General features: G+C 40.8%; 1 protein-coding gene across 1 annotated transcript; it reads right to left on the bottom strand.

Moving 5' to 3' along the window:
- Positions 1-6,962: 6,962 nt before the first annotated feature.
- Positions 6,963-8,514, bottom strand: LOC133031143 (uncharacterized). Its single transcript, XM_061104543.1, has 2 exons — positions 8,033-8,514; positions 6,963-7,962 (listed from the first exon to the last, which is right to left on the bottom strand). Exon 2 carries the CDS (start codon positions 7,958-7,960, stop codon positions 7,190-7,192), a length of 771 nt encoding a protein of 256 aa, XP_060960526.1. The 5' UTR covers positions 7,961-7,962; positions 8,033-8,514; the 3' UTR covers positions 6,963-7,189.
- Between the last annotated feature and the right edge of the window lie 4,350 nt (positions 8,515-12,864).

Here is a 12,864-nt window from a genome sequence, read left to right as displayed (position 1 = left end):
AAGGGACTCCTCGTAGTTTCAAACCTCGCTTATGGTATAATCAGCGAGAGGTGGCGAGCATGACCGAAGTCTAATCGCATCCAAGACAAGAGAGTAGATCGCATATATCGAATATATGCGATCATCCTCCCCTTGTCCTCGTACCAACCAGGAGAACGATTCTCTGTAAAGTACGAGTTGATCTTAGGAACCCTACAGCCTTTTATAAAGCGATGTAGACTCGCATGTCTAGGTTCTATCAGCTCAACACACGATGTCTAGAAGAAGCGACTACTTAAAGACGCAGACATAGTGATAACCCTGCGAGTTGTACATCGGAATATGAACAGTCAACTCGCCAGTATGGAAGACGCATGCGTTGATGAACTTAGTAACTGTCATTCATTTATTAATGTTAACGTTGCTTAGTTTTATTATTGCAATTCAATGTGTAAATAATGGATTAACAATGAATGTGATCCTTGTGTAACCGATTGGACACCTGCTTTGTATATAAAGGGGTGATCCACCATGAAATGGCACCTACGAATCATTTGCTACAGTGGACTAAGCAGATCACAATCTGACTGAACCACTATAATTCTCTGTCTTACTGATATTTTCCAGTTTTGTTGATTGTTCTCCCATTCCCAGTCGAGTACTCGCCGTTCTAGGTTGAATACTCGCACTTGTCGTTTCTCTGAAAATTCTCTTTCGTATTAATAAAATAATATAATTTGGTGTTGCGAAATTCACTCGACAACATTTGGCGCCGTCTGTGGGAATTCGACTAAAAGATTTCATTCAATTCAAAGAACAATAATCATCATGGCTGGAAATCACGCTAACGGAGCTAACAACGGATCCATCAACAATGGAATGATGAACGTACCGCTATCTGGAGCTGGAGTGCCACTTGTGGACGTCATTAATGGCGGAGTAGGGAGGAGCAATATCAGACCTCTCAACCTATTCCCAGAAACGACTGACCCTCAAGTTGGGGACACATCCACGCCACCAGCAACCATGCATTTTCCCCCCGTTACTCCGGCGGTGGTATCCGAGGGAATGATCCAGCTCACCACTGATCAATATGCTGCGATTCAGGATCAACTGCGGGCACTACAGGCTGAAGTAGACGGACAAAGCCGAGCTCGACGCCCTCCTCGAGTTCCCGCTATTCGCACCGATAACCCTCAGGTAACAACTTCTAGACGGCATACTAACCGTGTACGCAGGGAACGAAGAACTAACCCTGAAGGTCAGGACCTAAACCATCCAATGTCAAGGGATCAATCCGCAAGGTTTCCAAACCAGAGCGCACAAATCGATGAAGATCCTGAGCGCCGTAATCCTCGCAGCCGACCATCAAGAGACAACGACGCAGAATCAGCCTCTTCGTCGTCGCATGGTCGCACTCCAAGCAGGTACACAAGGTCCGGCTCTGTACAGACACAACAGGGAGGATGTTATCAGGTACACCGAGGTGATCTGCGTGATCATCTCAACGCAGTTTTCAGGGCACGCTCTCGCGGCCCACATAATACTGAGACACTCCGTGATCCCCATGCGGGTGATCAGGGTGCCAACACTGATAATAACCCGCCTACCGCGCCGATCACGACCACTGAGATTAATGTCCCAGCAAATCTTGCCGCAGTAGTTGCGAGCCCCGCAGTTGCAGCAACCCCGGCTCCTGCGACAGGAGGAATTGACCAAAGCATGCTTTTGCAGGCTTTGAAAATGCTCGAGCAGCAACGAAAGCCTATATATAAGTTGCATGGCACTTCGCCTTTTACTACAGAAGTGCGACAGGCTCAACTTCCAAAAGGGTTTCGTCTGTTCGAGTCCCTCAAATATAAAGGTACTTCTAACCCGATAGACTATCTAGAAAAATTTAATACTATTAAGGGAAGAAGACCAGGTACCGCAGCTCGCAAAGTGCCGCATTCTTGCGGCAACACTCGAGGAAAATGCCCATGATTGGTTCACCCAATTACCCAAGGCATCGATATCGACGTGGGAAACCTTCGTCGACCTATTCCTCACACATTTCCAGGCCACAATGACATATAGGCCACCTTATACGACTTTGGCCAACATCAAACAAGAACCTGGTGAGTCTTTACAAGACTATTTCAAACGCTTTAACGCAGAAGTAACAAAGGTCGAGAAGGCCCCCGAGTCTTCGCTTGTTTGCATGTTGATAACAGGTATCTTGCCGAGGACCAACTTTTGGAAGGAACTACAAGCTCGAAGGCCCGAGTCCTTAGTGGAGTTCTTCGCCATGGCCGAACCTCACAAAAGAATCTAGAATTCTTTAGCGGAGTTAGAGAAAGGGAAGGACAAGCGCCAGTCACCCATACCGCGATCACGATCTCGCAGTCCACGAGGGAAAAACTCTAGGGGCCGAAGCCCAAGAAGACGCAGCCCGCGAAGACAGCGAAGTCCGAAGCTGGCCAAGTCTCCTCCAAAGAAGGAATCCTCGCCAAAAAGGAAACGTGGACCTTGCTTCGTCAATTATACTGAACTCGCAGTCCCTCGAGACCATATCTACGCAATTGAAGAAAGAAACGGAGTCTTCAAGAAGCCGCCCCCCATCAGGGGAAATCGCGACAGGAGGGACCCTAAAAAATTCTGTAAGTACCACAAGGACATTGGTCACACTACTTTAGAATGTTGGGTCTTGCAGGATGAAATAGAGGAGCTAATCCGGAGAGGAAAATTCGACAAGTACAAGAAGAGCGAGGAAAGTCGTCCCCAAGCGGATGACAAAGGAGAAAACCAAAATGCGAGTGGCTCCAGAACACCTCGCAATATCCTGACTATAATTGGAGGACCTCACATCGCATGGGACTCTCGCAAATCACAAGAACGATATGCCAGAGAAGCCAAGGAAAAGTCGCTTACCAATGTGAATAATCTTGGTGAGCGGCCCGAGAAGCTCTTTAAGAAAGAATGCGACGACATCACCTTTATGGAGAGTGATGCGAGATGGGTCCATCACCCGCATTCTGACGCACTGGTGATAGTCGCCAATATTGGTGGGGACAATGTCCATCGCATACTGGTTGACAATGGGAGTTCAGTGAATCTGCTGAATTTCCAAGCCTTCAAACAAATGGGGTTGCAGGAGAAGGATTTGCGACCTATGACATCGAGCATTTATGGTTTTTCGGGAGATGTCATAGCAATAAAAGGAATGATCAAACTCCCAATCACTTTGGGAACTGCCCCAGTGACAGCCAAATCAATGGCAGATTTCGCAGTAATCGACCAGTAGCGTATAACGCCGTAATTAGTCGACCAATCCTGAAGGAGATGAAGATCATAACCTCGATCTATCATCTGACAATGAAGTTCCCTACTCCCGCTGGAGTAGGTTCGGTGCGGGGAGTGCAATCCGAATCACGAGAATGTTATAACGCAGCCGTTAAACTCGCAGAAAAGAGGACGGTAAATGTTATCTACCTTTTGGAGGCACCACCTCCTTGCCAGGAGATCCTCAGAATCGAGGAAGTGCCGCACATAGATGAACCAGACTTGGATCCAAGAATCCTCGATCACACCGCCGCAGCCCAAGCCGCGGAAGACACAATTGAGGTACCTATAGATCTTGTAGATAATAACAAGGTTTTAAAAATTGGTTCTAAATTAAATTTACAGCTGCGAGAACAATTAACGACCTTTTTAAAGCAAAATCTTGATGTCTTTGCTTGGAAACATTCAGATATGGTCGGGATATCTCCGCAAGTCATGTGTCATCGCTTGAACATTGACCCCGAAGTGCGAGGTGTCCGATAAAAGCGCCGCAAAATGGACCCCGCGAGGTACCAAGCGCTAAAAGAAGAAGTCGACCGCCTCCTTGCCTGCGGCTTTATACGGGAGTCGTTTTACCCCAACTGGTTAGCAAACCCCGTACTTGTGCCAAAGCCTAATGGCTCATGGCGCACATGTGTTGACTTTACAGATCTAAACAAAGCCTGTCCCAAAGACAGCTTTCCTCTTCCTAGCATTGACCAGCTTGTCGATGCCACTGCAGGTCACGAACTCTTGAGTTTCATGGATGCATACTCGGGATATAATCAAATCCCAATGTATAAACCAGACTAGGAGCATACCTCGTTCATTACCGATCGAGGATTATACTGTTACAAAGTAATGCCTTTTGGTTTAATAAACGCAGGTGCGACTTATCAAAGGCTAGTGAATATGATGTTCGCAGATCTCATTGGAAAAACCATGGAGGTGTATGTTGACGATATGCTCGTGAAATCACAACACGCGAAGGATCATATTGCCCACTTACAGGCCATGTTCGATATATTGCGACGATATAAGATGTGTTTAAATCCACTAAAATGCGTCTTTGGAGTTGGCTCTGGGAAATTCCTTGGGTTCATGGTTAATCAGCGAGGAATAGAAGCCAATCCTGCGAAGATCAGGGCATTGGTGGAAATGCCATCACCGACCAAAGCAAAGGAGGTTCAAAGCCTCACAGGTAAAGTCGCAGCTTTAAACCGCTTTATATCCAGATCCTCTGATAAGTGCAAAGAGTTTTTTCAGATTTTAAAAGGCAACAAAAAGTTCCATTGGAACGAAAAAGTGCGAGCAGGCCTTTCAAGCTTTAAAAACGCACTTGGGGCAGCCTCCGATCTTGTCAAAGCTGTTGTCCGGAGAAGTCTTGTCCATCTATTTGGCCGTCTCAGAATATGCGATTAGTTCGGTACTAATACGCGAGGACCAAGGACGCCAATACCCAGTGTATTACGTCAGTAAGCGATTACTGGATGCCGAGACACGTTATCCCCAAATGGAGAAATTGGCTTTCGCCTTGATAATATCCTCAAGAAAATTGCGACCTTATTTCCAGGCTCACAGCATTGAAGTTTTGACGAACTTCCCCTTAAGACAAGTTCTAGCGAAACCAGAAGCATCGGGGAGATTGTTAAAATGGGCGATGGAGTTGAGTCAGTTCGACATCAAGTATAAACCGAGAACTGCGATCAAGGGGCAAGCCTTAGCAGATTTTATACTTGAATTCCCCAGAACCGAGGTGACAGTCATAGAGGACAGAAGCGACATTATTATAGCAAACAGAGAGACATGGACATTGTACGTCGATGGAGCCTCAAATAGCGAAGGTTCTGGTAGTGGGATCTTGTTAATCAGTCCCAATAATTTCAAGGTACACGCTGCTTTACGTTTTGATTTTTGTGCATCTAACAATGAAGCCGAGTATGAGGCTTTAATCGCAGGATTGAAACTTGCCCTCGAGATGAAAGTCGATTATCTTCAGGCTTTTAGCGACTCCCAAATCGTGGTATGCCAGGTGAATGGAGAATACCTAGCAAGAGGCGAGAGATTGGTTAAATACTTAGCCATTGTTCGCGAAATAATGCAGAAGTTCAAAAATGTAGTCGTGTCTCGAGTACCGCGTGCTCAAAATGCACACGCAGACGCATTGGCCCGTTTGGCCTCAACTAGAGAAGCCGAATTGCTCGATGTGATTTCGGTAGACGTATTGGCTCACCCAACCATAAATCAAGAAGTAATCATGGAGATAGATGCCGTTCAGGAGATAACCTGGATGACTCCTATCCTCGCATATCTGGAAAAGGGGCTCTTACCCGATGATAAAATAGAAGCAAGAAAGCTGCGACAGCGAGCCGCCCGTTATGTAATATATGACCAAAGGTTGTATCGCAGAAGTTTTAGTCAACCGCTTCTCAAATGTATCAGCGGAGAAGATTGTGGTTACATACTTCGTGAAGTACACGAGGGGATTTGTGGCAATCATACCGGAGGTAACTCCCTTGCGTTAAAAATCATGCGGCAAGGGTATTACTGGCCAACATTTCAGCAAGATGCTCTCGCGTTTGCAAAAATGTGTGACAGGTGTCAGCGAATAGCCACTTATACCCACCAGCCTCCGAGTAACCTCCATTCTATCACAAGTCCATGGCCCTTTGCAATATGGGGAATTGATCTAATCGGCGAGTTACCCAAAGGAAAAGGTGGAGTCAAATATGCGGTAGTCGCAGTTGATTACTTCACGAAGTGGGCCGAAGCCTAAGCACTCGCAACCATCACAGCAACAAAATTGCGCGAGTTTGTCTATACCTCCATCATTTGTCGCTTTGGCATTCCGCATAAACTCATTTCAGACAATGGAAAACAATTTGACTGCAAAGAGATGCGACAACTATGCGACCATTTGGGAATTAAAAAGGCTTTCTCCGCAGTTGCCTACCCGCAGAGTAATGGACAAACTGAAGCCATTAATAAAATAATCAAGCACACCATAAAAGGGAAACTAGAAGATCGCAAAGGAGCTTGGCCTGACGAGTTACCGCAAGTCCTATGGTCTTATAATACAACTCCTCGATCTACAACTGGCGAAACACCCTTCTCACTTTCTTATGGGTGCGAGGCCATGTTGCCAGTTGAGATTGGGGCAGGTTCCCTACGCAGAGATATTTTCAACATCTCGCAGAACGACGAGAAACAGCTATTCTGCCTTGATCTTTTGGAGGAAAAGCGTGACCAAGCGCACTTAAAAAATGCGGCTTACCAGCAGCGAACTGCAAGGTACTTTAACTCCAAAGTGAAGGTAAAAACCCTGCGAGCAGGAGACTTGGTCCTTAGAAAAGTAATGCCAAATACTAGAAACCCGTCACATGGGGTCTTTGGGGATAATTGGGAAGGACCATACCTCATCGCAGAAAAAATTGGTGACGCCACATACCGACTCGCAACACTCGATGGAACTGCGATTCCACGAGCATGGAATGGCGAGAGTTTAAAATTATATTATCAATAGTACTCGCATTATTCGACTATGTTCACTCTTGTACTTATACTTAGATATTTTTCATGCAAGGAAAAAATCCTAAGTATAGGGGGGTATATATGCCTGAATGTACTATTGATTATATGAATGAAATTGATTGTTAAATTTTCAAAATTTTATCAGACTTGTAAATATTTCTACTTATTACACCAAGTTGTAATTAAAGTCGCAAATATATATATAGAAAACGCGAGTACCCATGTACTGAGAAAATGTTAAAGGATAATTATCCCCGCGAGGATATAAATTTGTCCAAAATAAAAGGAAATTTGTCTAAGTACAAAAGCGCGAGTACCCTTGTACCGCATATAAAGAAAAAGAGAGAAGTAAAATTAAAAAGCATAACATAGAGGAAAATTAGACATCTGGAGCAACAGGAGCAGCCTCATCCGCGACTTTGCTGATGACCTCGTTCTCGACTTCTTCAGCATCCGCACCCTCGACCTCATCAGGAAGGTTCCCTCCACCACCTTGGGTCTGAGTAGGCGACATGGCACGAAAAGCCTCGGCCATTTCAGCGGCTTCTGCTCCGAGGAGAGAGAAGTCAAAGTCTGGAACTTTGGAAAGAGTGGTGTAAATGTAATCAGACACTGCCTGATCATATTGTTTCTTCCCGTTCTCTTTCTCAGCCTCCAAATCGCGAGTCATCTCCTCAATCGTCGCCCGCGAGTTCTTGACCTCGAGCTCCGCCTGCTCCTTAGCCTTGTTAAGTTCTTCAAGCTCCTTCTCCTTCCTAGCCGCTTCTTGCTTCAACCTTTTTATGTTCTCCTGAAACTGGGCATTTTGCCTCTTCAGCGAGTCAGCTTCCTTCGAAGGAGTGGCAGCAGCTTTTATGAACAGGGTCATCGACTGCACGGCCAACTCAGCAGAGCGCGTAACAAGCTCCTCAGAAGGGATCTCGGCCAGGAACTTCTCCTGCATGGCTAAGAAGTCGCGAGCTCGAACAGGTGGATCGATTACGACTTTCTTCCCCTTGTCCTGTGCGGTCTTGGCCAGCTTCTTGGAAGAGTCTGTGGCAAGGGTAGCCATCGCATCGCTCTTCCTCTTTTGGGCGACAACGGGCGAGGTCGTCGTTGCTCCACCCTTCGGCTTGATCTTCAGGACAGGTGCGGACTTCAAAAAAGTCATATCTGCGAAGATAAATGAAAGATAAGTATAAGTCAAACTCTATCTATTAGTTTATAACAAGAGATAAATTACCTGAGATTGGTCGAGAAGTTTGCTTGGAGAGGCGTTTGTCTATCCGCTCTTGTTGCCTCTCGGATGGTTCTTTGTATACTGGCTCCCTTTGAAGACTTGCGTTCTTAGGAATCAGCTGGTGTTCTCGCAACTTCGCAGTTGTACACAGTAATCGACAGTCGCGATCTTGTACCGGAAGGCTCCCAAGGATTTCAGCTGTCTCTCTGCGAGTCGCGTCAAGTGCCGGTCGAACTGGTCTATCTGCGAGAACAAGAAAGAGCGAGTAAGCAAAAGATCTCAAAAGTAATTCAGAAAATGTCTAAGTTAAAAAAACATGCGACATACTAGGTCTGCGATTAAAGTCAGTTCTAATCCCAGGGACTTTAAAGACATAAAACCACTTCGATTTCCAGTCCCCCATGTTCGATACCATTCCTTCTACTCCATTGATCTCAGAAGTCGCCCATTTGCTAAAACAGTAGAAGCCATTATGAAGACCTACGCTTTTTATGTCGTAGAAATAGCTGAACTCTTCTATAGAGGGGGCCCTGTGAACATATTCCATGTACATCGCATCAAAGGCTAGGGCAGTGCGATAGCTGTTTGGAGTTAGCTGAAAAGGTGATACATCGTATCGCCTGAGAATAGCTGCGATGAAGGGATGGAAGGGGACCGATACCCCACACCGGAGAATGCGTATTGAGACTACCACATCCTTCGTGGGAATAATCGCAGGGTTAGTAAAGGTAGTGAAATCTGATTTGGAAACCCTCGAAATCAGATCTTCACACGCGAAGGGCTCATTCAGCTGGGTATCGTCAACCGAATCTGTCCCACTCCCTTCCGCCTCCTCTTCGTCCTCACCTGACTCGCGAACTGGGGTCGTCCATTCATCATCCATCTCCTCGACCTCGACGTCAGGAGCATGCCTCGAGTGTATAAGGTAGTCGCGGGCCAACACCGTGGACTCGCTGTCTCGAAGGTCGATGGTCCCAGGTTCGGCGAGTTCCTGCACCATCCTTTCGATGTCTGCAGAAGACATCGGGCCTAGCTCTATTGGAGCGGCCTCCTCTTCAGATTGCGAGGTTGGGAGAAATCTGTCCTCCTCCTGGTCAACTTCACCGTCGAATGCACGGCCTCCAGAGCTGAGTCGTTGGCTATTCGAAAAATCGCTCATCTGAAAGATAGAAGATCTTTTCAGCGTGATTGATGTGTGAAAAGCAAAATAAGTGATCTCACCCGCATTTAACTATAAAGTCGCACTCGATAGAATAATCAGCATCCTTGCGAATACTGACCGCCCCATCAATATGCGAGCAGAGATAACACTAAAAACGCGAGTAATTCACGCATCCTGGGCCAAGTGATATACCTCCAGAAACGGCTGGGAGAATCCCAATGACTCAAGGGGCATGCGTTTTCAAGCATGACCGTGAAGTTAATGGGATACTCCCACCGTTTCGAGACTACCTATCAGCCAAGGAGTACGATCATTTGACTATCATCGCATATTGCAAATGGCTGGGTGTATCTCAGTATCTCAAGGGGCATATAATCGCATATATGACCATTAGAATACTGAGACACACCCACCATTTGGAACAGCGATTGATACCCTCGCAATTCAACCCACGACATATAAAAATCCTAAAAGATCTAGCTATCAAACAAAAGAAAGTAAATCTTGTCAATACGCGAGTATTCGGATTGTTCATCTGAATACCCGCGAGTATTCGAGTTGTTCATCTGAATACCCGCGAGTATTCAAGACGTGAAACAGTGCCTATTCAAGTATATCGTGTGCCGTTATGTCAATTTACAGGTCACATTCTATGAATTTACCCAGGTTTTTACCTAAAACACATAGCCTCATAAACATTCATCCTTACACAACCCTCATGCACACTGAAAACCCAGAAAATATAGTCCCCACTCAAAAACAGAAAGCATGGTGAAGATTCAAACAAAAAAAAAAAAAAAAAAAAAAAACTAACCTTTTACTTTGATGAATCTGTTTCCACGAATCGCCCTTGACAGCAATGTAGAATCAAGGAGAATCCACGAATAAAGGCGAAAATCTGGGCAATTTACGAAGGTTTTTTCGTGCTGTTTTCTCTGAAAGTGAAAGAACAAGGAAGTTAAGGGAGTTGAAGGAAAGTGAGGGAAAATGGGGATTTTTGGTTCGAATCAGGGGGTTTAAATACTCAAATCCCTCATTCATTGGCTCATGAACCTTTTATTGGATCAAGATCAGAATCCAGCGTTGTCCCGTTTAGGCGAGAGTCAAGGTTATTCTATCTTATGAGCTTCCACCATTGTTTCATACTTTTGTAAGTCAAATACAGTCGCCACCATTAGGGTGATCAATACTAATATAAAATACTTACAAATAATACTTATCTTTCGAGATTCTACGGCGTTAAATTGCAAATGAAAGTTCCTCCATTAGGGCGGATTACTCACTAAAACAAGAACTATGTAGAACTAACAATGGAGATCGAATATCCTAATAATAATAAAGCTCATTATTTAAAGTGTATTTTATTCTATTATTTATTTTAAATATATATTTATTTAATTAAAATTTCCAATTTCGAATGAAAAATTCTAAATATAAATTTTTATTTAATATTTATAAATTATACTTAGACGGATATGAAAATAACATGAATTATTTCCATCTTAGTAATAATTTCCAATAAATATTTAGAAAATTATTCAATTTAAGTTGTTTCAAATTAATTTAAATTAATTTACAACTCAAATTTAATTTTTCTATAAATATATGTATTGCATTTCGAAAAATTGAAGTATCTAAGAATACAATTTTCGAAATTGCTTTAAAATAAAATAAAAATAGATCCTAGAAAATTATTCTAATTTTATTTTGGCCCAAAATTAATTAATAAAAATTAATTTTCAACAAAAAATGTAATTTTCTTATTTAATTAAATATTTAAGAAAAATTTCAAATATTTAAGTATCATGATTAAGAATCAACATAAATATTAATTTTCTATTTAATTAAATATCACTAGAAAAATACTTCAAGCAAAACAGATAATATCTATCTAGACTTTCATTGACTAATTAATTCTTTTTCTAATTAAAATATATTTTAGTTCATTTATTTTAATTAATCATTAAATGAACAAAAACAATCATTGATTTAAGTTGGTCAAAATTTAAAATAAATAATTTTCAACTTTAATCTATTTTTCAAATAAAATTCGAAATTTCTGCATTAAATAAATGCAATTTCGAAATTGTGTGAAAAAGATTAATAAAATAAAATAAAATATATTTTGAAAAATTATTCAAATTTAAGCTGTTATGAAATTTTAGAGAAAATTTCCAACTTAAAATAATTTTCTATTTAATGAAATATCATGAAAATAACAATATTTAAGTATCATGATGAAAATCAACTTAGATTATGAATTTTCAATTTAATTAAATGTATTAAATTCAAGAAATAAATAATTAAGTATAGAGTAGACTTAATTATTAATTTTAGTTTAATACTAGAAAAAATATACTTAACTTAGATTGTATCAAAATTAATTATTAAACAATTAATTTCACAATCTATGATATTTTCCTAATTAAATATTAGAAAAACTAACTAGTAAATAAATAACTATCTAGAAAATATCTCAATTTAACTAAGTATTTTTTTCAAATTTTGGAAAATATCTAATTTAAGTTGTTATAGAAAGAATCTAAAATAACTAACTTAAAAATTTCCAAATAAAATTTAATTAAATATCAAAATTAAGTTATAACCACCTAATTTAAGAATATTCCATTTTAAGTTTAACAACTTAAAAAATATCTTAAGAATCTTCAATAACCAATTCCTAGATTCCTCAACTTAATTTTGAAATTCAAAAGATATTCAAATTTAAGTTGATAAATAAAATTAGTTAGAAATAACTAATTTACAACTTAAATAGGAATATTTAATGAAATAATTACAATAAACTTCGGAAAGAATCTAGTTAGTTATAATTCTATATTTAATTAAATACAAGAAAAAGACAATAGTTTATCTAGAAATTAATTCATTAAACTAAGTGTGTTTTTCTTAAATTAATTTAAAAAAAATTCAAATTAATTATGTTGCTAATCAATTTTATTAGGTTAAACTAATTTTTTAACCTAGTACAGTTATCCAAATCAGGCAAATGTGGGCCTTCACAGTTGGGGTAGTTCATGTGAGGGGGAGCTGGGTTCAGTATGCCGTACCCACTTCTATTGGCCCCCAACTCTCACACAAGACCCAAAAGAGAGAAATTTTAACCTTAAAATGAACAACTATTATTAATTAAATAGGCCCCAAAACTAAAAGGCCTAAATAAAATCTATCATGGTGTGATATTTTATTTAGCAACAACCTATATGCATCTAAACATAAAGTAAACATATAGGCTCACACAGGCACACAGATTTGGATGGATCCTATCATGTTACTAGGTCATACACAGATGAAAGAAGAATGTAAAATTTACCTGTTACAAATTATTTTCTTGACCTATTGCCAATTGAACCATGGTTTAAAATCAGATCATTGGATCTGTCAACAAGTTAACCATGGCAATTTAGATCAAGCAATAATAGGTTTTAGAAAACTTACAAACAAGCTAAAACACATACTCCTGCAACAAGTTGCATTTGGATAGTTGGATGTAGGATTTATTCAATTTTAAATTAATTAATAAAAAAAAATTCCAAAAATAATATTTAAATAAAAAAATATTTTCGGTTTTAAAATAAAATAAATTAAAATTTAAAATTAAACCTACAATTTTGAAAAATTAGGTTTCAACTAACCTAAATATCATTTCAAAAAT

This window comes from Cannabis sativa, chromosome 9 (genome assembly GCF_029168945.1).
Source record: "Cannabis sativa cultivar Pink pepper isolate KNU-18-1 chromosome 9, ASM2916894v1, whole genome shotgun sequence".
Taxonomy (NCBI): domain Eukaryota; kingdom Viridiplantae; phylum Streptophyta; class Magnoliopsida; order Rosales; family Cannabaceae; genus Cannabis; species Cannabis sativa.
Note: the sequence above shows the minus strand (reverse complement) of the source record. Positions and strands in the feature narration are given on the sequence as shown.